The sequence below is a fragment of the Chiloscyllium plagiosum genome, unplaced genomic scaffold (assembly GCF_037043375.1).
Source record: "Chiloscyllium plagiosum isolate Xiang-an unplaced genomic scaffold, Cpla_swu_hap1 HiC_scaffold_7, whole genome shotgun sequence".
Lineage (NCBI taxonomy): Eukaryota > Metazoa > Chordata > Chondrichthyes > Orectolobiformes > Hemiscylliidae > Chiloscyllium > Chiloscyllium plagiosum.
Genome location: NW_028270145.1, coordinates 33,298,086 through 33,322,847, shown reverse-complemented (window position 1 = coordinate 33,322,847; position 24,762 = coordinate 33,298,086). Strand labels below are relative to the sequence as shown.

The window sequence follows — 24,762 nt, the reverse complement described above, 5'->3', positions numbered from 1 at the left end:
GGTAAGGACCTTAGTGATAGGAGACTTGATAGTTAGGGGGACAGATAGAAGATTCCATGGCTGCAAACAGGAATCCAGGATGGTGTGTTGCCTCCCAGGTGCCAGGGTCCAGGATGTCTCAAAGAGGCTGCAGAATGTTCTCAAGGGGGAGGGTGAGCAGCCAGAAGTCATTGTACATGTTAGCACAAATGACATTAATGAAAATAGGGATGAGGTCCTGCAGAGTGATTATAGAGAGCTAGGAAAAAAGTTAAAAACCAGGACCTCGTTGGTGATAAGCTCCAGATTACTTCCAGTGCCACGTGCTAGTGAGGGGAACAGAAGGAAATGGCAGATGAATGCATGGCTAGAGAATTGGTGCAGGGGGCAGGGATTCAGAGTTTCAGATCATTGGAATCCTTTCTGGGCAGAGATGACCTGTTCAAGAGAGACAGGTTGCACCTAAATTGGAGGTGGACCAACATCTAGATGGCCAAGTTTGCTAGTGCAGCATGGGAGGATTTAAACTAGATTAGCAGGGGGTAGGATCCTCAACACAAAGGAAACAAATACGATGCTCGAATGAGATACAGTAATCAGAAATAGTAAGTTGCAGAAACCGGTCAGGCTGGAACACGACAAGGAGCAAGGAATGTCTGTTGGATTAAATTGTATTTATTTCAATGCAAGAGGGCTGACAGGTAAGGCTGATGAATTTAGGGCGAGGATAGATACATGGAACTGGGATATTATAGACATTACAGAAACATGGGTAAGGGAGTGACAGGATTAGCAGCTTGATGTGCCAGGACATACCTGCTTTAGGTGAGACAGATGGTGGAAGGAGTAGAGGTGGAGTTGAATTTTTGATTAAGGCAATTATCATAGCAGTAGTCAGAGATGAAATAACTGAAGAATTATCCAGTGAGGCTTTGTGGGTGGCCTTAAGAAATAAGAAGTGGATAGTGATGTTATTGGGGTTCTACTATCGGTCCCAAATGGGAACAAATACACAGGGAGATTGGGAGATTGCAGGAGCAATAGGGTTGTCATAGTAGGGGATTTTAATTTTTCTAACATAGACTGGGATTGCCAGGTCGTTAAGGGCTTCAATGGGTGGAATTTGTTAAGTGCATTCAGCAAAGTTTCCTCAAGCAATATATAGAGGGTCCTACTTGGGAAGGGGCAAAACCCAATCTACTGTTGGGAAATAAGGCAAGACAGGTGACAAAGGTGACAGTGATAGAGCACTTTGGGACTATTGATTTTAAAATAGTTATGGAGAGGGATAAAACTGGTCCACAGGTTCAAGTTCTAAATCGGGGCAAGGTGTGAATATTGATTGAATTGGACAGAGCTTGCAGGGGTTGATTGGAGTAGTTTGTTTGCAGGCAAAGGGACCTCTGGCAATTTGGAGGCCTTTAAAAGTGAGATAGCTAGAGTTCAAGGTCTATATGTTCCCGTGAGGGTGAAGAGCAAGGTTAGCAGGAATAGGGAACCATGGATGTCCAGAGATATTGGGCATGGACCAGAAAAAAGGAGGCATAGCTTGGGTACAGACAGCTGGGATCAAGGGAATCCTTGGAGATATACAGGGAATACAGAAGTTTACTGAAGAAGGAAATCAGGAGGACGAAAAGGGTGCACAACATAGCCTTGGCTGAGAAGATGAGAGAAGATTAAAGAGGTTTTTAAGGAAAAGAGGTATTGAAGGAAAAAGGATAGCTAGAGAGAGAATAGTGCCCCTCAAGTGGACATGTATGTGTAGAACTGCAGGAGATGAGCAAGGTTCTCAATGAATATTTCTTCTCTGTGTTTACCATGGAGAAAGACATGATGACTTGGGAGTTTTGTGGTGATATCTTGGGGACAGTCCATTTTCACAGTAGAGAAGGTGTTAGATATATTCGAATGTATGAAGATGGATAAATCTCATGGTCCTTACCAGATATATCCAAGAACACTGTAAAAGGCTAGAGAAGAAATTGCGAGGGCCCTGGCTGATATTTTTGCATGATCATTAGCCACGGTGAGGTCCCGGAAGACTGAATGGTAGCGAATGTTGTGCCATTATTCAAGAAGGGCTGCAAAGAAAAGCCTGGCAACTATAGACCAGTAAGCTTAACATCTGTGATAGGCAAGTTACTTGAGAAGGTTCTGAGGGTTAAAAATGCATGCATTTGGAAAGACAGGATTTGATTAGGAGTTTTCACCATGGCTTTGTGAGTGGGAGATCAAGCCTCACAAATTTGTTGCAGTTCTTTGATGAAGTGGCCAGGAAGGTTGACTAGAGCAGAGTGGTAGATGTAGTCTATATAGATTTCAGTAAGGCCTTTGATAAGGTTCCACATGTTCGGCTGCTCTGGAAAGTTAGATCACATGGAATCCAGGATGAGTTGGAAAATTGGATACAAAATTGGTTTGATGGCAGGAAGCAGAGGGTAATAGTGTAAGGATGTTTGTTGGACTGGAGGCCTGTGACTAGTGTCGTGCCTCAGAGGTTAGTGCTGCACCTATTATTGTTTATTATCTGAATCAATGATTTGGATACGAATGCACAAGGCATGATTACTAAGTTTGCAGATGACACTAAAATAAGTGGTATCGTGGACAGTGAGGTAGGTTATCAAAAATTGCAGTAGGACCTTGATCAGCTGGGGAAGTGGGCCGAGAAAGGGCAAATGGAGTTTAGTGTGGATAAGTGTGAGGTTTTGTATTTTGGTAATTCAAATAAAGATAGGTGTTGCATGGTGAATGGTAGGGCCTTAAGGAGTTTAGTGGAATAGAGTATCTTGAGTTCAGGTTCACAGTTCTCTGAAAGTGGGATCACAGGTAGATAGGGTAATGAAGAAGGCTTTTGGCACACTGGCCTTCATCGATTAGGGCATTGAGTAAAGACGTTGGGAACATAGAACATTACAGTGCAGTACAGGCCCTTCGGCCCTTGATGTTGCGCTGACCTGTGTAACCAATCTGAAGCCCATCTAAACTACACTATTCCATTCTCGTCCATATGCCTATCCAATGTCCATTTAAATGCCCTTATATTTGGTGAATCTATTACTGTTTCAGACAGTGCATTCAATGCCTCTACTACTAGAGGTAATAAAGAACATCTGTCCTATATCTATCACCCCTCAATTTAAAGCTATTTCCCCTCATGCTAGCCATCACCATCTGAGGAAAAAAGCCTTAATTTCCTACCTATCTAACCCTCTGATTATCTTATATGTCTCAAGCCACTTCTCAACCCTCTTCTCTCTAACGAAAACAGCCTCAAGTCCCTCAGCCTTTCCCCGTAAGACCTTTCCTCCATACCAGGCAACATCCCAGTAAATCTCCTCCGGACCCCTTCCAAAGCTTCCACATCCTTCTTATAATGCAGTAACCAGAATTGTATGCAATACTCCCAAGTGCGGCCACACCAGAATTCTGTACAGCAGCAGCATGACCTCATGGTTCCGAAGTTATGTTGCAGTTGTGCAGGATGTTGGTGAGGCCACACTTGGAGTATTGTGTTCAGTTTTGGTCACCTTTTATAGGAGCGATGTCATTAAACTGGAGGATCCAGAAGAAATTTACAAGGATGTTGCCTGGAGTCAATGGTCTGAGCTCTAGAGGTTGGACCAGTTAGGACTTTTTTCTTTAGAGCATAACAGATTGAGGGGGGATCTTATAGACATGTGTAATATCATGAGAGGCATGGCTAGGGTGAATGCAGTCAGAGAGCATCAGTTTAAGATTAGAGGGAAAAGAATAAAAGCGAACCTGAAGGGCAACTTTTTTTACACAGAGGGTGGTACGCATATGGAGTGAGCTGTCAGCGGAAGTGGTTGAGGTGGGTACATTAACAATATTTAAAAGGTATTTGGACAAATACACTGTAGGAAAGGATTTGAAGGACATGGGCCAAGTGCAGTGAAATGGGGTTAGTGTGGACAGACATTTTGGTCAGCATGGACTAGTCTGGGCCAAAGGGCCTGTCTCTGTGCTGTAGGACTCTATGACTATCAATTACTAAAACAGAGTTCATCTTCTATTCAAATTGGATTTCAAGCACAACACCAGAGTTTCTGCAAGGACTCTGCAAGGTGTTCCAAGCCTCAAGGAGTCTCTGCACCTGATGCAGCAATGATGACACTGATGCCCCAGTGGACCCTGGTTCTGCTGCCTTGCAGACACAGCCAGGACTCTCCACTCTGGGCCTACTGCAGCCATGAGTCCCCGCTTTGGGCACCACTGCTGCCATGAGTGTAGGCTCTGGGCCTGCCACCGTCAGGAGTCCCAATCACATCACAGATGTTGTAGCCACCACCCCGTCGACACCACTCTGATCTTGAAGATGAGGAGCAAAAATAAATTTTTAAAAGCTGAAAGGGAGAGAGAGAACAGGATGCCATCGGCCTGGAGCAGACAGACTGAGGAGCCCAAACATTACTATCCTGAGACAGCATCAAGAGCTTGAAATTGTGTGAAATTAAAGTATGTTTACATCATTTTGAAGCCCTTATGAAAAGATGTTATGACAGAGTTGGATTTTCTAATATTGATAACATTTATTAATTTATCCCCACTTATTGAAGATTGGGTGGAAGAGACTGGAGATACGATTTTGGGAATGGGGAGCAGGACTTGGTAATGCTTTATGTGACTTGGTACAATTGGGTAAACCTATCCAGCATATCTCTTCAATCTGCATCCTTTGCATTAATTTGGTTCCTATTTGGAGAAATGGTCAAGGTGTGAGAGTATTGTTTAAATGGGGACAAGGGGTTTGAAGATGGAGCTCAGAATGTTGAGCAGGTTGAGCAGATCAGTAGCTGCAGAAATGTCATGATGAAAGTAGGGTCAAAGTTGAGATTTGGAAATTGTTTTGGGAGACTGATTTTCCAGTAATGGCAGTTGGGAGGGGAAGGGGTTTAGGGTGGAGAGTGATCAGAGATGCCCATATTTTCCTGGGCTAACTTCAATAGAAAGTTTGTAAGGCTCTTTTTGTATACAGGACAAATTCTAAAAGCATCAGACAAAACCCTTCTACAGGAAAGCTTGTATTTCTAATACAAGTACGTTTCTTTTTCTCAGTCTGACAAAAAAAATCACTACTTGAAATCATAACTCTATCTTTCTTTCCACAGCTGCGACCTGACCTAAATATTTCATGATTTTCTGTCTTGTTTTTGTATTTTTGTTTTGTTTAGATTCCTGCTGATGATGACATCAGTATTCCAGAAGGAGATGAAAGTTTGGAGAATATAGTGAAAACAATAGAACAACGGAATGAAGATTTAAAAGCTGCAGTAAGAGACTTTTATTGATATCAATGTTAATTTGAGTATGTAGTTTAATGCATTGAGTTTGTGTGCTATTAAATGCGTAACTTTGAACCTGAGTTTTGTGTTGATTAATATTTATTTACTAAACATTTTTGTCTCAATTATCAGCACATTTACTTACTGATCAATTAAAGCATCCACATTTACGTTAATGTTCATTTAAACTACGGTGAAAAGAGAAAGTAAAAACTTACACTTATATCATGTAATTCATGAGCCCAGAATTTTGTGGAGTGTTTTTCCACAATTGAAAAGCTTTTGGACTACAATTAGTATTGTTTTATAGAAAATGTGGCAGCCAATTTCCACAAAAGGTTCTCTTGTGCACATTACTAAAGTAACTTACTTGGTAATTTATTTAATTAACATTGGAAGAGGGATTTGTGTTGCCCATGTAGGATTTTATCTGTATTTTGCTCAGTCCATTGGGTTTACTCTGAATATCATTAATCCAAAACAATTTTAACAATAGGATTTACTTAATGTTCTTTCTTCCAGCAAAGTACATTACTGTGATGATGCTGTGGCTTTAAGACGTGTATTTTGTCCTGGGTTTCTTTTCAAGAGAGGCTCAGGGACAGATCCGGAGCAGTCCATGAAAAGATAAACAACTTGTGAGATCTTGGGGTTTGTTTTAAGTTGGAACAACAGAAGCAGCCTGAATGGGTATGGTCAAGCTCTCTCTGATCAAGGTTTTTAGTTAGCTTTCATCAGTTGCTGTTGTGGGTTTGAAGAATTGGAAACTATTTTCCCCCCTCTATTACAGCCAGAGGCTGGAGGTCCTTTTCCTAGGCTGCTGGATTGCATGTGAGATCTCTTTTCCAAATTTTCCTTTTTGATACAGGATGTGCTGGAATTGTTGTTAAATTGGAATGGTTAATTTGCAATAGTTACTCTCTTTTATTCTATTAAGTTAAAAATCACACAACACTACATTATAATCCAACAGGTTTATTTGGAATCACTAGCTTTCGAAGCACTGCTTCTTCATCAGGTGACAACCACCTGGTGAAGAAGCAGCACTTTGAAAGCTAGTGCTTCCAAATAAACCTGTTGGACTATAACCTGGTGATGTGTGATTTTTAACTTTGTCCGCCCCAGTCCAACACTGGCACCTCCAAATCATTATTCAGTTAAGTTTTCCAATAGAGTTGTTATTTTAAGTTCTTTCTTTTGTTGTATTTTAACTGTAGTGTTTGAATAAATTGTGTTTGCTTAATGTTGAGTAGTTTTGAGGGGGTCTGATCTGGTCCATATATGAAAATACTGCAAAAACTTTACCTATACAGTGTTTAAAATCACCAGTGAACTGGTCTATGAACATGTTCAAGGATCAGACCGAAACAGGTAATCAGCCTGCTGTGTCTCAACTTCCAGCTTCTGAGCAGATGACCTCCTGAGCTAGCTAAATGCTCTGAGGCAAGCTTGCTTCCAATTTATTTCCATGCAAATAAGCTGTGCATTCAAACTTTGACACTGCCCAGTCTCCAGCAAATGATCAGTTTTACCATTGGTAACATCACAAATGTGTCATGTTTTCCATAGTAAGCCTGATCAATTAACTCAAAGACTGATGTGAAGAAAATATAGAGAACCATCAGGAGATGCAGAGAGTTCTTCAAGAAATAGGTCTTTTAATTGCAAACAAAAAACCGTGACACTGAGAAAGCAGATTCTCGAATGCCCACGAACCTCAGGGTCTCTGGATTTTTATATTTTGTTTTATCATGTTTCTGTTAGCTTATCAGCATGTCTAAATATTTTAATCAAAGTACCTCACTCTAGCTACACAATAAACCAGTGATGTTAGTTCCCATTATCTCTTTAGTTGTACATTCTACCTAATGTTATTCTAATGTCACGGTTGGATATTTATTGCTGACTGTGCTACAGTGATCTTCAATTCCAGACTAACCTGTCATGATAGATATTTAGCTATTCTATCTGTTACAATAGTCTCCTGTCTCAAGCTGACTCTACTATTAATTAGATATTTTATTGTCATGTCCCAAATATTTATTGTCCCAATCTTGTCATAATAACACTTAACAGAGAAACTTGCTTTATTATTTGTGTTATCTCATCTCACCATAGTGACGTTTCAGCCTTAACCTTACTCTGCTAATTGGTGTAAGAATGTTCCACTATGGTTATTCCGTCCTGACTTCCACAGAACACAGATTGCCAGTGGTCTTCATGCTTTAACCCTTCCCATGCTTTCATGTTCTTTATTTTCCATAAGACTTGCTTGTTTTCTTTGGGTTTAATGAACTTTGACCTCAGTCTTCTAAGTTCACACTTTTGCCATCATTATGTCTTGCAATCAATTGTATTAAATTTATACAGCACAATTTTATGGTCAAACACACCCCGATAATTGATGAAAAGTCTCGTAATCATATTTGATGTCATGATTTGTTTTAAATCAAGACTCCAGCTTCAGAGTTACTGTGATAGTTCAGGCTATAACCCAACAGTTATGTGCTATAACTGTTGGGTTATAGCACATTCTTTCAGACTCAGAAATACATTTAAGTCAGTAACCTTTCTAATCATTAGCTCATTGTCTGACCGATTGACTTTTTCAATAATCAAACTTCATATGTTTTTTCTCCATTTTCATTTCATCTAACTTAGCAAACTTGAGGTTAGAATCTACTTAGTCCACCTTTTTAAATTCTGTAGAACCTTCCCATGGGTCTTGAGATTTATGATAATTCTTGATGATCCTTGCCTTAGGACCTCAGAAATTTTGAACTTTATTTTTGCCTTAAGGCATGTCACGTGCACCACAGAAGGGCTACCAACACTAGTGGTATGACACATTAAATTACTACTAGCATATGGGACATGATAAGGACTCAGGATGGATTTATATATTCAATCCCCAATTGCATTGATTGTCTCATCAATTGGTCTTCTTAATCTCTTAGATTACATTCTCACTTCGTTGTATGCAGAATATTAAATGCAGTCTCACCATTTGCCTTTCCCCGGTGAGATGCTTAGGTAATGGAGGTTTAGGACATGAAAACTGATATACATAAGGGGTCCTCTTTAAGTTTGTCACAAGATGCCAAGCATCTCTGTTTCCATCTGTGGATGCCCACCAATTCTAACTGACCCACCCAGAAGGGTAGGATAGAGTGAAACACACCATGTGGTTTTGGATAGGATGCTCCATTTAGGAATTATACCTTCTTGGTTGTTATGCAATACTCTGCTTTTCCCATGTATACAACTCAAGTCACCCGCTTTAATCACTGAGGTGAAGCATAAAAACATTAGAGAATAGGAGCAAGAGTAGACAATTTGGGTCTTTGAGTCTGCTCCCCCATTCAATATGATCATAGCTGATCATCCAACTCAGTACCCTCTTCTTGTTGTTGCCCTTTGACCTCTTTAGCCCGAAGAACTATAACTCCTCAAAATATTCAATTTTTATGGTCTTGCCTACTTTCTGTGGCTGAGAATTCCACTCTCTGGGTGAGAAATTTCTCCTTATCTCGGTCCTAAATGGTCTACTCCATATCATTAGACTGTGACCTCTGTTTCTGGAGTCATCAGGCACATCTATTTATTCTGTTAACATATTAAGGATTTTTATAAGCTCTCTCTTCATTCTTCTAAAATGTCAGTGAATATAATCCTAATTGATACAGTCTCCTTTCATGCATTAATCCTGCCATCCCAGAATCAGTCTTGAAAATCTTCCTCCAAATGCACTTCCTCCAACGGCAGCACATTCTTACTCTGATAAATAAACCAAAAATGCACACTGTACTCCAGATGTGGCCTCACCAAGGCACCTGCAGCAGGATATTCCTGTTCCTGTCCTCTCATCCTCTTTTTCTCTGAAGACCAACATATCATTTGCCTTCTTCACCACCTGCTGCAGCACCTGAAGTTGTCCACATTGCTCACTGATACAGGGTGCAATTGACTGCATGCATGTGGCTTTGTGAGGCTTCTCACATCAATGGGGAAAATCCAACAACCACAAGGAGTCCAAATCTTTGAGCATTTTGTGTACAAAAATACCAAGAGGTCATAAGAAATAGGAGCAGGAGAGTCATAAAGCTGTCCAGCATGGAAACAGACCCTTTGGTCCAACTCGTCTATGCCGACCAGATATCCTAAATTAATCTAGTCCCATTTGTCAACATTTGGCATATCCTTTTAAACCCTTCAGATTCATATACCCATCCAAATGCCTTTTAAATATTGTAATTGTACCATCCTCCACCTCTTCCTCTGGCAGTTCATTCCATGTACGCACCACCTTCTGTGAAAAAGTTGCCCTTTAGGTCCCTTTTAAATCTTTCCCTTCACATCTTAAACCTAGATTTAGACTCTGCTACCGAGGAGAAAAGACCTTAGTCATTAACTCTATCAATGCCCCTCATAATTTTATAAACTTCTATAACGCCACCCCTCTACCTCTGATGCTCCAGGGAAAATAGCCCCAGCCTATTCGGCCTCTCCCTATAGCTCAAACCCTCCGATCCTGGCAATATTGTTATGAATCTTTTCTGAACACTCTCAAGTTTCGCAATATCATTCTTAGGGGAGGGAGACCAGAATTGATCGCAGTATTCCAAACGTGGCCAAACCAATGTCGCAACATGACCTCCCAACTCCCATTCTCAATGTACTGACCAAAAAAGACAAGCATACCAAATGCTTTCTTCACTACCTTGTCTATTTGTGACTCCACTTTCAAGGAACAATATACCTGTACTCCAAGGTCTCTTTGTTCAGCAACACTCCATAGGGCATTAACATTAAGCACATAAGTCCTGCACCGATTTGCCTTTCCAAAATGCAGCACCTCATGTTTATCTAAATTAAACTCCATCTGTCGCTCCTTGGCGCACCGGCCCATCTGATCAAGGTCCCATTGCACTCTGAGGTAACCTTCTTTGCTGCTACTGCACCACCAATTTTGATGTCATCTGCAAACTCACTAACCATACCTCCTATGTTCACATCCAAATCACTTATATAAACGACGAAAAGCAATGGACTCAGCACTGATCCTTGTGCCATACCACTGGTCGCAGGCCTCCAAACTGATAAGCAATCCTCCACCACCTTCCTCTGTATCCTACCTTTGAGCCAGTTCAGTATAAAAATGCCTTGTTCTCCCTGTACTCCACATGATCTAACCTTTCTAACCAGTCTACCATGAGGAACCTTGTTGAACGCCTTATTGACGTCCAAATAAATCACATCCACTGCTTACGTAGGGCTTTCAATGAGCTGACCCTACTGCACCAATTGTTTCTTCCATGGGAGCGTCTTTTTCTTTAGATGAGATGTCCATTTTTATTTTCTCAATACTTCCAACATGCATCTAGAGTATGTTGTTGCAACTTTCTTACTAGAGAGACTGTTCATTTTTAAAGGTATTCTGCCTGGAATACATAGTTTCTTCACAATGTCACTTGGCCCACTACCGAGGCAGCTGGAAGTTCAACAGTGCATGTGACCATGTTGCAATTGTGGAGATGAAGCAGGTACATGAATTTTATGTGCTATTTTTGCACTCCTCCCCATTTCATTTGGTGATAGCAGATGATGAATTGCAATTTCTATGTTAAAAAGGAATAATTCATTCATGGATTTGACCTATTTAACAGTGGAAAATGAGTAGGATGAGATTTTTCTGATTGATCAATGAAAAATGGGTAAGAGGTCGCCAGGTTTTGTTCCATATGTGGGATAAATTCAAGATCATTGATCTATGGTGTTGTCATTAATCCTGGGTGTTCTGTTGGCAGATAAGACCATTTGGACAAGATAATTACCACAACTGGAAATAGTGAAATTATTTTTTTTAAGTAGGAAAGGAATGGTCTCATGACCAACGATGCTTTTAAGCTATGCATACATTTAGAATATATAGTGTGAACTACTCACAAATGGTTTCATGTAAGGTACTTTAGAAGCATGCAGAAATAATTTAAAACAGTTATTGAAATAAATAGATCAAGGACAACAGAAACAAAAATGAAACATGATGATAGATTTGGGCAAAAGATTGTTTGCAAGTGCTACTTCATAGCATTAATAATGAGACAAACATAATTTTACTGATGATTGAGAGTAGGCTGATGCGAGATTGGATTTGTGCTACTTTTTGTAAGCAGGACATATCAGAGCGTTTGTCCAGTTTGTTGGCTAGATGCCAATGGTGTACTGGAATCGCTTGCTGGTAATACAGTTTCAGAACACAAATCTTCATTATAGGTAATGTTGGTTGCATAGTGTTTGTTGCAACAAATATGTTCATCATTTTCTTGACATCATGTGGAAAGCATCAAATTGGCTCAAGGATTGGTTTCTGCTGACTACTTATACCTTAGAAGTCATAGTGCAGCACAGAGAAGGCAATTTGGTCACTCTCTGTAGAGCACACATCTAACCCCATAGACTTGAAAATTTATTTCCCTAAAGTACCTTAACAATTCTGTTTTGAAATCATCGATCATCTCTGGTTTCACTATTATTCTGGGCTGAGAGTTCCAGATCATTACCACTTGCTGCATGTTTTTAAAAAAGTCATACTCCATGTTCTTCCTTTATTTCTTATCCAAAACCTTAAATTTGTGTCTTCTTGTCCTTATATTTTTGCCACTAAGGCACCCTTTCTATGGCTGAGTTGGTCACATCAAAAGTCACAAATTTTCTCTTCCTGATGTTAATTAATTCCAATGTGCATGGAGATTTGAGAGTGAATGTAAAATGTCAAATCAGTAATGGAGCAAGACCGGTTATGATAATGTTCTTTTAACGATGTTGTGATACAACATTCTCCTTTGCTTGATTCTCCTTATCAAATTCTGACCATGTTGTTTCAAGTGGTACTTGAAATTTTGAGAATACAGTTAACTCTTTTTTTTAAACTGGATTCAAAACTTCATTGGCTTGTCTAGCTGTGTAATCAGATAGGGACAAACAATAGCTTTATCAATCTGTTGGCATTCCTTAAGTACTGTTGCTACAAGTCTTCTCCCCACCTTTTCCACCACATAAGGTTTAGAACCTCCTTTACTCTCATCCAGATGGTGTTTTGGATCATCTAATATTTTGTACTGTTGTAATATTTAATGGTTTGCCATCTTGAGGTATAATAGGTATCCCTAACCTATTCCATTCCCTCCCATGCACGAAACATAATTTGATCTTTAGGTTAACCTTTGTTAGTCTCCTTAGCTCACAGATAGAGAATTTACTTAAAGTTCCTGTCCCGTCAGCTAATTTCTTTAATTTAGCGTCGCTGACCCAATGTAGTAAATTCTCCCTTTTTCACTTAATTTACGTTTTACCTGTACTGATCCAACATCCAAGGGCTATATATATTACATAGAGTTACATTTTTTTGATGTTCACTGCTCTTTTCTGTTTCCTTTATTAACTTGTTAGTTGTACCAGCATGTGATTCTAAGATAAGAAATGCAGCACTATTCATGATATACCCTCTCCTGATGACTGAACTTAGTGTATCGTTTATTGCACCCAGTATGCCTTTGATTTGAGAAGTTAATTGATTTAATTGTTCACTGATAATACTGATGTCTAGGCCATTAACTGTAGAAATCTCTGTAACATAAATGCCTGCAGCATAGCCTGTCAAACCTCTGTGCTTCCTGTTTTTCCCTTCGATTATGTAACCTTCTTGATTAAATAACCACTTCTCCAATTCATTATAAATGATAACTGAATATCTGAGAGATTCAGAACAGTTGATATCTATTCATGGTGGCATTTTCATACAACCCTTTACCCATATTTTGCATAACTGACTTTGGGGTTGACCAGGAGAAAGTGAGGACTGCAAATGCTAGAAATCAGAGCTTAAAAATGTGTTGCTGGAAAAGCGCAGCAGGTCAGGCAGCATCAAAGGAGAAGGAGAATCGATTCCTGAAGAAGGGCTTATGCCCGAAACGTCGATTCTCTTACACAGCTGCCTGACCTGCTGTGCTTTTCCAGCAACACATATTTAAGCTTTGGGGTTGACCAGGTTGAGGTGATAGTAGTTGCTTTTGGGTCTTATCGATTGTTGCTTTTGAGGAGATGTTGTGGGGCTTACGGTATTATCTGTCTCAATGTTATCAGAAGATGTCAGTTCTGTATCAGTAGCAGTTCTGGAATTTGCTGAAGTAGCTGGTCCCATAAAGTGGGCTCCTCCAGCAACTTTCTGCTGTTGAGGTAAATTTACAGCATTATTTTCCATGCTGTTAAGGAACACATGGCATTGATGATGTACATTGTTTTGAGCCCCAAATGCTGTCACATGGTATGATCCTGTTTTACTGGTGACCAATAAAAATTTGTGTACCAATGGGCTTGATTTATCAATTATCGAATAGTGACTAAAATACGCCAGGTTGGAAGCCTCGCAGCATTATTTTATCTCCTACTGCATATTCAATGGGCTGAACTTGGGTATTAATGTACGACTTACTTTGTTCTTGTTTCATCCCCAGTTTTACTGCTGCTGTGAGGCTAGTAGCCTGTACATTCTGTATTATGATTTCCAGGAGTAAGAGCTGGGACTTCTGGTTCAGAGAGGTTGAGCCCTAACAATTACTGATGATTATGTCTGCTGGAAGTGTCTTTGGTTGCAAATCCTATCAGATCGCATGGATTGGTTGGTGCGGCAGTCAGAGGCAATAATGAATTTACAGGAGCTTGGGGGTGTGATGGATGGCAGTCATAGGAGAGGAGAAAAGCCGCAGATACAGTCAGGTAGATGGGTAAACTCCAGGAAAGGTAGGAGGAGTAGGCAGGTAGTGCAGGAGTCTTCTGTGGCTATCCCCATTTCAAACAAGTATGCTGTTTTGGAAAACGTAGGGGGTTATGGACTCTCAGGGGAATGTAGCACAAACAGCTAAGTTTCTGGTATCGAGACTGGCTGTAATGTAATGAGGGGTATGTCAGGTTCCAAGAGATCGATTTTTGATAGGGGACTCTCTAGTCGGAGGCACAGACAGACGTTTCTGCGGCCGACGGTGAGAAATTAGAATGGTGTGTTGCCTCTCTGGTGCCTGGATCAAACATATCTCAGAGGGGGTGCATAATGTTCTCAAAGGGGTAGGGACCAGCAGGAGGTCAGAGTACACATTGGTACCAATGACATAGGAAGGGAAAAGGATGAGATTCTGAAGGGAGAATATAGAAACTTACACAGGAATTTAAAAAGGAGGTCCTTGAGATTAGTAATATCTGGATTACACCCGGTACTACAAGTTAGTGAGGGTAGGAATAGGAGGATAGAGCAGATGAATGCGTGGCTGAGGAGCTGATGCACGGGAGAAGGGTTCACATTTTTGGATCACTGGAATATCTCCTGGGGGAGAAGTAACCTGTACAAGAAGGATGGAATGCACCTGAATTGGAATGGGACTAATACTGGCAGGGAGATTTGCTCGAGCTGCTCGGGAGGATTTAAACTAGTAAGAGGGGGGGCTTTGACCCAGGGAAATAGTGAGGAAAGCGATCAAACTGAGACTGGTACAGTTGGGAAAAGGAACGAGTCAAACAGTCAGGGCAGGCAGGAACAACGGAGAGAACAAGGTAGGACTGATAAACTGCATTTACTTCAATGCAAGAGGCCTAACAGGGAAGGTAGATGAACTTGACATGGTTAGGAAGATGGGACTGGGATATCATAGCAATTGCAGAAACATGTCTCAGGGATGGACAGGACTGGCAGCTTAATGTTCCAGGATGCAAATTCTATAGGAAGGATAGAGATGGGGGCAAGAGAGGAGGTGGAGTGATGTTTTTGATCAGGGATAGCATTACTGCTGTACTTAGGGAGGATATTCCTGGGAATACATGCAAGGAAGTTATTTGGGTGGAACTGAGAAATAAGAAAGGGATAATCACCTTATTGGGATTGTCTTATAGACACCCAATAGTCAGCGGGAAATTGAGAATCAAATTTGTCAGGAGATTTCAGTCATCTGTAGGAATAATAGGGTGGTTATGGGAGAGGGTTTTAACTTTCCAAGCATAGACTGGGACTGCTATAGTGTTAAGAGTTTAGATGGAGAGGAATTTGTTAAATGTGTCCAAGAAAATTTTCTGATTCAGTATGTGGATGTATCTACTAGAGAAGGGGCAAAGCATAACTTACTCTTGGGAAATAAGGCAGGGCAGGTGACTGAGGTGTCAGTGGGGAAGTATTTTGGGGCCAGCGACCATAATTCTATTAGTTTCAACATAGTGATCGAAAAAGATTGACTGGATCTAAAAGTCGAAGTTCTAAATTGGAGAAAGGCAAATTTTGATGGTATGAGTCAAGAACTTTGAAAAGTTGATTGGGGGCAGATGTTCGCAGACAAAGGGACGGCTGGAAAATGGGAGGTCTTGAAAAATGAGATAACAAGAGACCAGAGACAGTATATTCTGTTAGAGTGAAAGGAAAGGCTGGTAAGTGTAGGGAAAACTGGATGACTAAAGAAATTGAGGGTTTGGTTAAGAAAAGAAGGAAGCATATGTCACATACGGACAGGAGAGATCGAATGAATCCTTAGCAGAGTATAAAGGCAGTAGGATTATCAGGAGGGATATCAGGAGGACAAAAAGGAGACATGAAATAGCTTTGGCAAATAGGTTTAAGGAGAATCCAAAGGGATTTTATAAATACATTAAGGACAAAAGGGTAACGAGGGAGAGAATAGGATCCCTCAAAGATCAGCAAGGCAGCCTACATGTGGAGCCGTAGGAGATGGGGGAAATACTAAATGAGTATTTTGCATCAGTGTTTAGCGTGGAGAAGGACATGGAAGATATAGAATTGGGGAAATAGATGGTGACATCTTGAAAAATGTCCATGTTACAGAGGAGGATGTGCTGGATGTCTTGAAATGCATAGAAGTGGATAAATCACCAGGACCTGATCAGGTGTACCGGAGAACTCTGTGGGAAGCTAAGGAAGAGATTGCTGGTCCCCTTGCTGAGATATTTGTATCATCGATAGTCACAGGTGAGGTGCCGGAAGACTGGAGGTTGGCTAATGTGATGGCACTATTTAAGCAAGGTTGTAAGGAAAAGCCAGGGAACTTTAGACCGGTGAGCCTGACATCAGTGTTGGGCAAGTTGTTGGAGGGAATCCTGAGGGACAGGATTTACATGTATTTAGAAAGGCCAGGACTGATTAGGGATAGTCAACATGGTTTTGTGCATGGGAAATCGTGTCCCATGAACTTGATTTAGTTTTTTGAGGAAATAACAAAGAGGAATAAGGAGGACAGAACGGTTGACGTGATCTATATGAACTTCATTAAGGTGTTCAACAAGGTTCCTCATGGGAGATTGGTTAGCAAGGTTAGGTCTTATGGAATACAGGGAGAACTAGGCATTTGGATATAGAACTGGCTCAAAGGTAGAAGACAGGAGGTGTGGCAGTGGGTTGCTTTTCAGACTGGAGGCCTGTGACCAGTGGTATGCCACAAGGATCAGTGCTGGGTCCACTGCTTTTTGTCATTTATATAAATGATTTGGATATGAACATCGGAGGTATAGTTAGTAAGTTTGCAGATGACACCAAAATTGGAAGTGTAATGGACAGATTACCTCAGAGTACAACAGAATCTTGATTAGAAGGGTCAATGTGCTGAGGAGTGGCAGATGGAATTTCATTTAGATAAATGCGATGTGCTACATTTTGGAAAAGCAAATCAGAGCAGGACTTATACACTTAATGGTAAGTTCCTGGGGAACGTTGCTGAACAAAGAGATCTTGGGGGTGCAGGTTTATAGTTCCTTGCAAGTAGAGTCGCCGGTATATAGGATAGTGAAGAAGGCATTTGGTATGTTATTCTTTATTGGTCAGAGCATTGAGTATAGGAGTTGGGAGGTCATGTTGCTGGTGTACAGGGCATTGGTTTGGCCACTTTTGGAATATTGCATGCAATTTTAGTCTCCTTCCTGTCAGAAACGTGTTGTGAAACTTGAAAGGTTTCAGAAAAGCTTTCCAAGGACGTTGCCAGGACTGGATGATTTGAGCTAGAGGGAGAGGCTGAATTGGCTCGGACTGTTTTCTCTGGACTGTCATAGGCTGAGGGACGACCTTACAGAAGTTTATAAAATCAAGAAAGGCCATAGATAGTATAAGTAGACAAGGTCTTTTCTCTGGGGTAGGGGAATCCAGAACTTGAGGGCATACTTTTAGGGTTAGAGGGGAAAGATATAAAAGGGACCCAAGGGGCAACTTTTTCACACAGGGTGGTGCGTGTATGGAATGAGCTGTCAGAAGAAGTGGTGAAGGCTGGTACAATTGCAGCATTTAAAAGGCATCTGGATGGGTATATGAATAGGAAGGGTTTAAAGGGGTATGGCCCACGTGTTGGCAAATGGGACTAGATAAGGTTAGGAAAACTGGTCGGCATTGATGAGTTGGACCGAAGGGTGTGTTTCCATGCTGTACATCTCTGTGAATCTAATCCTTGAATTCCTTTCATGGATCTCCCTGTCATAGAGTCATAGAGACATAGAGATGTACAGCACGGAAATAGGCCCTTCGATCCAACCCGTCCATGCCGACCAGATATCCCAACCCAATCTAGTCCCAGCTGCCAGCACCTGGCCCACATCCCTCCAAACCATCCTATTCGTATACCCACCCAAATGCCTTTTAAATGTTGCAATTGTACCAGCCTCCACCACTTCCTCTGGCAGCTCATTCCATACATGTACCACCCTCTCATTGTCATATGTGCAGTAAAATCTATAGAGCTACATGGTGTGTTTCTCACAATTGCTAAAAGGGAGGATATTAGTCTACTGGTTACTGTTCTGCTGTGCAGCTTTCTGAATCATTCCCTTTAAGATTCTGTTTGTTCTTTCTACTATCCCACTCAACTGAGGCTTGTATCCTATGTGGAAATTCTGGTTTATTTCTAACAGGGCCATTACATGTTGCATAATGTAGGTCGTGAAGTGTGTGCCTGGATCTGACTAGATGCTTCTGGAGAACCCCTGCTGAATGAATACCTGTTGCATTAGTATGGCTGCTGTGACTTTAGCTGTATTGGTTCTCATAGGCAATGCTTCTACCTATTTAGAAAAGCTATCTATGATTGCCATAAATTGTTTCAATGCACCCCCGCCCCCCCTCAACTTTTGCAAGGGGGCAAAAGTTCAACATATTTATCTGCAAATTGGTCCGTGGACCTTCAATTGGCCTGGTATGCCTCAATACCCCTTTATTTGCATTTGTAGCACCGTTGTTCTGTGCACACACTATGCAGTTATCCACATAGTGACTCACAATATCCTCCAACTTTGGCCAACTGCACTATTCCTTCAGATCTTACTGGGTATTCTTTTTTCCTTGATGTCTGTATAGATTTTAGGCCATATAAATCAGTTGATTCCTATCACCCTGGGTGCAAAATACTTCCTGTCTTTTAACAGCATTCCATCCTTAATTTGAATTTTGGTACTTCCAAAATTTATACTCATTGGGCCAGTCATTTTGTTGGATTCACATCAAATCTTTGTATTTGCTTTGGGCTTGTATCAGATCTTCTATGTTAGTTTGATTTACAGGTCATTCTGCTGCAGCGCGCATTTCATCAATGCAAATTTGCTGTAATGCGATTGACAAATTGGGGACGCTCTTTCTAAAGCACAAACTTTTAAAACGTGTGTTAGCTATAAAGCGATTACATAACCAACACTTTAAATGCTGTTTCTAAAGTGTGATTTTTCTACAATGCAGGGTTGCACAAGAACACAACCATCACGTTCTCGAAGAACGGACTGTACTTTCACTGCACTCACCGTCTCAGTCACTACCAGAGGTCGCCAAGGCTCGCCCTCTTGGGCCCCTTGCTTCACTAGCTCATCTGCACACACATTTCATTTTGGAAATGATCTATGATGGGCTTTAACTTTAATGATCCCAAATTCTCTATCCTTTGTCTGTTCTAAGATATATTTTGGTATTGGCGCTGAAGGAAATGGTTTCCCACCAGCTGATATAAAATCGCTTGCTTCCCAAATGGGAGAAATCTGTTAGGCTATTGCATCAGAGTAAAGATCTGATGGGGTCTTAATCTTAAGTCTTTAAGATGGCTTACTATACAGGCAGCCACTGCTAATTCTTTTGCTTGAGCGCTCATACTGCTTGTTAATTTTAAAAAGAGTGTGTCATCTGTTTCCACATAAATGCTGCATCGTGTTTTCCTGTACCATCTTCTCCCATGGAGGAACCATTGATAAATAATTTAAATTGACCCTTGATACTCTGTCCTCCCATCGTCTTTAGAATAAATGGTCCCTTGGGATTATTTGTTTCAACTGCAGCACACAGATGTGATTCACCCCGATGTAGCAGGTTCTCTGCCAAACAGGTCCTTTTCTGTTCTCTGCTGTTACATTCAAGTCTTGTAACATAAGTGTCCATGACGCTATTCTGTTCTGACTAACATTACCATCTTTAAGTAATTCATCCAACAGTAACTGGATAGGGATGTGTTCTGTTAAAATGGTGATAGGATTAATACCAATTATGTATGCAAAATGTTGACTGCCTAGAAAAAAGCAAGCAAATTTTTTTCATGGAATGTCAAACCTCATTCTACTGGCGTTAATAGTCTGGAGGTGTAAGACACAGGCCCTAAATGTTGACGTCTGTTTTGTAACAGTACAGCTGCTAGTGTGGTATCTGTGGCGTTAACTCATAGTGCAAAAAGTAGCTCTGAGCCTGGAACCTGTCGTGCTAGAGCTTGAACTAATACTTTGTTTCAACTCAGACTGCTTGTGCATGTTATTATGTCCATTCCCACAGAGTAGTCATTTTTAATAGGTTTACAAGCAAAGCTGTTCTCGTAGCAAAACTGTCAACGTGATCTCTACGGTATCCAACTAATCTTAAAAATGATCTCAAGGCACCCATATCTTTAAGTAAAGACAGATTACAAATAGCATAAACTCATTTCCTATCTATATCCAATTTACCAGGTGGCATCACCGTACCCAAACAAGAAGCTTTCTGCTTCATGATCTGTGCTTTCTTAGGGTTAACTTTTAATCCTAGATCTGTGATCAGGGTTAAAATCATGCATGGAAGGACCAGTTGTGGCTATTTGATCTCAGTCTGTAACAGCAAATCATCTACATACTGTACTAGGCAGTTGGAGTTGGAAAATGCTCTAATCTCTTTGCTAATCTTTGATGGAATACAGATGGAGGATTATGGAGAATTCCGGCAAACAGGTTCAAATGTACTGTTGTCCTTAAAAAATAAACACAAATTCAAATTCAGTCCAGGACGGTGAAGTACTTTGCACGACGTGCCAGTTGGATCTTGTTGACTATGAGATCCTTGTTTGGGGTTGTTAACCTGGGACAATCAGGAAAGCCTTGGCTGACCAATATAACCAGGAGATTTAGAATCCCCTCAGTCTAGGAGACTGACTCTGTGCTGGTTGGGCCACAGTCAGTGTGTTACGGCTGCTGTTGGTTTCTGCTGAGGAGGAGAGTTTCCTAAAAGAAAAAAAAAACTAGGAGATTAGAATCTCCTCAGTTGAGAATTAACCCTGAGCTGGCTGGCCACAACTAGTTTACTATGCTCAAGTTAATAAAGAGTGAGTTGGTGATGGGATACTGGCCTCTGTGCAGTTATTTCGGTGCTGTCCAAGGATTGGTTTTATTTAATGCTCCATAATCAATAGCCCATCTCAAGGAGACATCTGGCATTCACTGGTCAGAGAGGGGAATTGTTAATAGAGGCTACCGGGTGCAAAATTACCTGCTTAAGCAGACCATCGATTACTTTGGTCACCTCCCCTTCTGCTTGTTTCAGAAAAGCATATTGTCTCTGGGGTTTCGGCTCTGGATTGTCTGTCACTGCTTCCCCTGTCATTTGTCCACAATCATGTTTGTCGGTAGCGAACACATTCTTACACTCTATAATAAGTTTCTGGTCATCAGTCAGCTCAGAGGGATTTATCCACAATTTGCCCACTGTCCACATTCAATGATTGTACTCCCCAGTAGGACTATCAAGGGGTATCTGTTCACCAGACCTGGGCATCTGCCAGATGTAGCAGTTTGCCGAATCACATTTGCTCATAAAATCTGAATCCCTGTTTAGTTCTACCAGGACGACTGGATGTACTCACTGTAGATTATCAATTTGAATAAGTAGTCGGCAGGTTTCAATGCCCTGTTGTTTCTTACCTATGGATCCGCTTAAAATAATTGTATTCACACCATGTCCATTTTGCTGCAAACCATTGGCTGTTAAGCACCCAAGCTTCTGAGAACGTATTATCCTCTGGTGAAGGCTTCACAGGCTTTCCTGGATTGAATGTTCTGTTTGGGTATGCAACCAAATATTGTGCAGTCTATCATCAAGGTTGTTTCTTTGCTGGTCCCAGTTACAGTTATAAGCTGGTTCCAGTGGTGGAAAGCAAATGCTGTTGGGTGCTATCGTTTCCTTTGTCTACGTTTATTCAGTCCATCCAGAGGGTCCCTTCTATTTTGTCCCATTGATGTCAGGATTGCCTTCTCCCTTTCTGCTAGGGGGCCATTTATGCTATGCTTTGTAGATCAGGAAGGGTGCCCTGTACTGAATCACTTAAACAAGAAAACAAAAGTTTCACGTCCTCTGTTTCATTGAGGTTGTGTAACTTTCTCTGATGGTGGGTGGCAGTAGGGAGCTCATAAGGGTCATTGCCTGGTGTAAAAGTAAATATGTTCCTGCAAATATCCTGTAACTGTGTGTCAGATTAAGGAGTATTGTAATGCATGCTTCCATCTTGCAATCCTATTCTGACTGATGGAAAGTAATTAATCAAATTTATCAAAGGAAACTGCTTTAGTGCTTCGATCCTGAGGGATTAGTGGACTCCTTCTTAACCTCTTACCCTGAAGACTGAGATGCCTCTGGGATGATGTGGAGATGTGGAGATGTCGGTGTTGGACTGGGGTGGGCAAAGTCAGAAGTCACACAACGCTAGGTTATAGTCAGGTGAAGTGACAAAGAAACACAGCTCTGAAAGCTTGTGATTTCAAATAAACCTGTTTGACTATAACCTGGTGTTGTGTGACTTCTCACTCTGGCGTTTGAAGTATTGACTTATTGCGAGCAGTGGGCAGGAGCAGTGGTTTCTGTGACTTGAATGATGTAGCTGGTGTAGAGGGATATAGAGAACCTTTGTTCCAATATGATGGAGGGGTGCCAAGGTTGGGAATCGTAATTGTGTCTCCTGCATGGATCTGAATAATATAAGGCTTCACCCTCAACCAGTCCCCAGTTGGTATCGCTCTTTTCATCTCCTAATTTTTAGCTGGGTCTCAAAGCATAGTGAAACCCTCTCTGACCTGAAAACTGTGACTTTAAGGTATAAATTTCTTGTTGGCATTTAGAATGATCAGCGTTCTACACTTGTTGCTCAAGCTGTACTTCATGCAGTATTTTAAGTGCTGTCTGGAGAGCTTTACATTTGCTTTTCAGTTCCTGTGTCTTGACTTCTTACTCTTGAACTTGTTTCTGTGCCTTCTTGGCATTACTGCTTACTGTCTCAAATTGACTTTGATATTTAAAAAATAAACTATCTTTTTCCTGATTGGTAATCTCCAGGGATTTAATATTTCCCTATAATTCTGTGTTTTCCAACTGGAAAACATCCCTTTCCTGACTGATAGTCGGTATCAAGTTTCTGTTTTAGCTCTGCATTTTCTGACTGCAATTTTTCAACTTCTAACTTCAAATCTCTTATCTCAGCATTTCTCTGCTTTATGTCATGTATTGCATTTCTGCATAATGACATCAAATTTCCATCAGTCTGTCCTCTTTGGATGCGCATTCTCCCACAGATTTCTTGACTGACTAATAAATGATTTGGTGCCCGAGGGCTCATGACATCACAAGCTTCCCAATACTGTACCCACTTTGGCAATTTCTTATTCAAGTATTCCTTAACCAAGTTCTCTCATTCAGGTTGATTGTCTGCTATGATTTCAAAGCTAAGTTCCAAAGCTAAATTCAATAATACAAAATTTAAATGTTCCAGTTAAATCTGAAAATTTGTTGCCTCTATCTTCATGACCCACTTGAATTCCTGCCTGTCATGCAGGGCAGCTTCCCTCTTAATATTGGGTTCATGCAGGAGTTCTACAAATGCAAGACTGATAAGTTTGACTTGGAGTAACTTAAAGTCAATTCTTAGCAAAGCTTGCCCAGGGATGCCAATTGTTGAGGGCAAATTGGCTACTCATTAAGAAATCTCACAGACAATCAAGTAATGAACAAATTATTTAAACTTTATTGCATGAAGCAACCACAATATGACCCCTCAACTAAGCAAATTAAGTCTCGCAACTCAACTTGGCTATTACCTGATTAAGGGTGGAATCTGGACGAGATTTCAACCAACAGTGATCTCTCTCTGCAAATGTCCAAGGTTCAATCTTTGTATCGTGTTGTTCTTCGAAGTTCTGCCAGAGGTGGAATTCTGATGCTCGATTTTTATATAGATGTTCGTCCTTCAGGTCTATGAGGTGATATTTTGATCATTCTTAAAGTCCTTTCATCCTTATCAGAAGCAGCTGCTTTGTTCCTTGTTACATTAGGCCTTATCTGTCTGTTCAAAGACACAACTTTCCTATAGTTAACTCTTTAAATTCTTCTGCCAGGCAATCCTTGTCCTTTATGGCAATAATACATCCAGTTTATCAAACAGTTGTCAAAGCAATTTTTTCTGTGTAATTTCCACTCCTTTTTGCCAGACATGGCTAATTGGTTTCACTTCCTGTATATGTTTGTCCTTGTCCTTTAATAGTTTATTCCAGGCAGGGTTATTGCTGCTTCTTTCCATAAGTAAGTTTATCTTATGTTGATTTTGTTCAAACTATGAATAGTTATTAAAGTTCTGAAGTTTATAATATCACTAAGGCAATTTATTCACTTGAAGCATAAGTAGCTTTTCCAATATGTAATCGTGTTGCCCATCAATTGTCATCACTGCCATTATCATCATCATTTTCACTTGTACAACTATTCTGTCAACATTCTCTTCCTCTTAACTTTGATGCAACGAACTGTTTAAATATTCTAGCTTTGTCATACATCTGTCAGCATAGATTCAGGGAGTTCTCACTTAAAGTTATGCCTGCATTCCTTAAAATCATGACTTGAAGTGAAGCAGCTTACGCATTGATGCTCATAGGAAAATAAAAAAACCCCTAGATAGTGAAGGGCCTTCCTTTACAGAAGAAAAAAAGTCAACATTGGAACATTACACCTATGTCCTGTAAGTTGAAATATGGTATTTTAAATGTCTAAATTCCTACATTGGTAAATAAAAACATTGCTAATTACAGTAGCTCCTGTCATAGAAACCAAGGCTGCTGCAGGCTGGAGTCTGTACTAAGGCATTTTTGCTAATTGGGCTCTAGGCCATCTGCTGGAACCATCACTTGT

At 40.7% G+C, this 24,762-nt stretch overlaps 1 protein-coding gene across 3 annotated transcripts in view; it reads left to right on the top strand.

Moving 5' to 3' along the window:
* spag16 (sperm associated antigen 16) overlaps positions 1-24,762 on the top strand; it is a 988,648-nt gene that overhangs the window by 25,017 nt on the left and 938,869 nt on the right. For all 3 annotated transcript variants that reach the window (XM_043693350.2, XM_043693349.2, XM_087988888.1), the window contains exon 3: positions 5,178-5,276. In XM_043693350.2, coding sequence (XP_043549285.1) covers positions 5,178-5,276 — 99 coding nt within the window. The remainder of the gene's footprint in view (positions 1-5,177; positions 5,277-24,762) is intronic.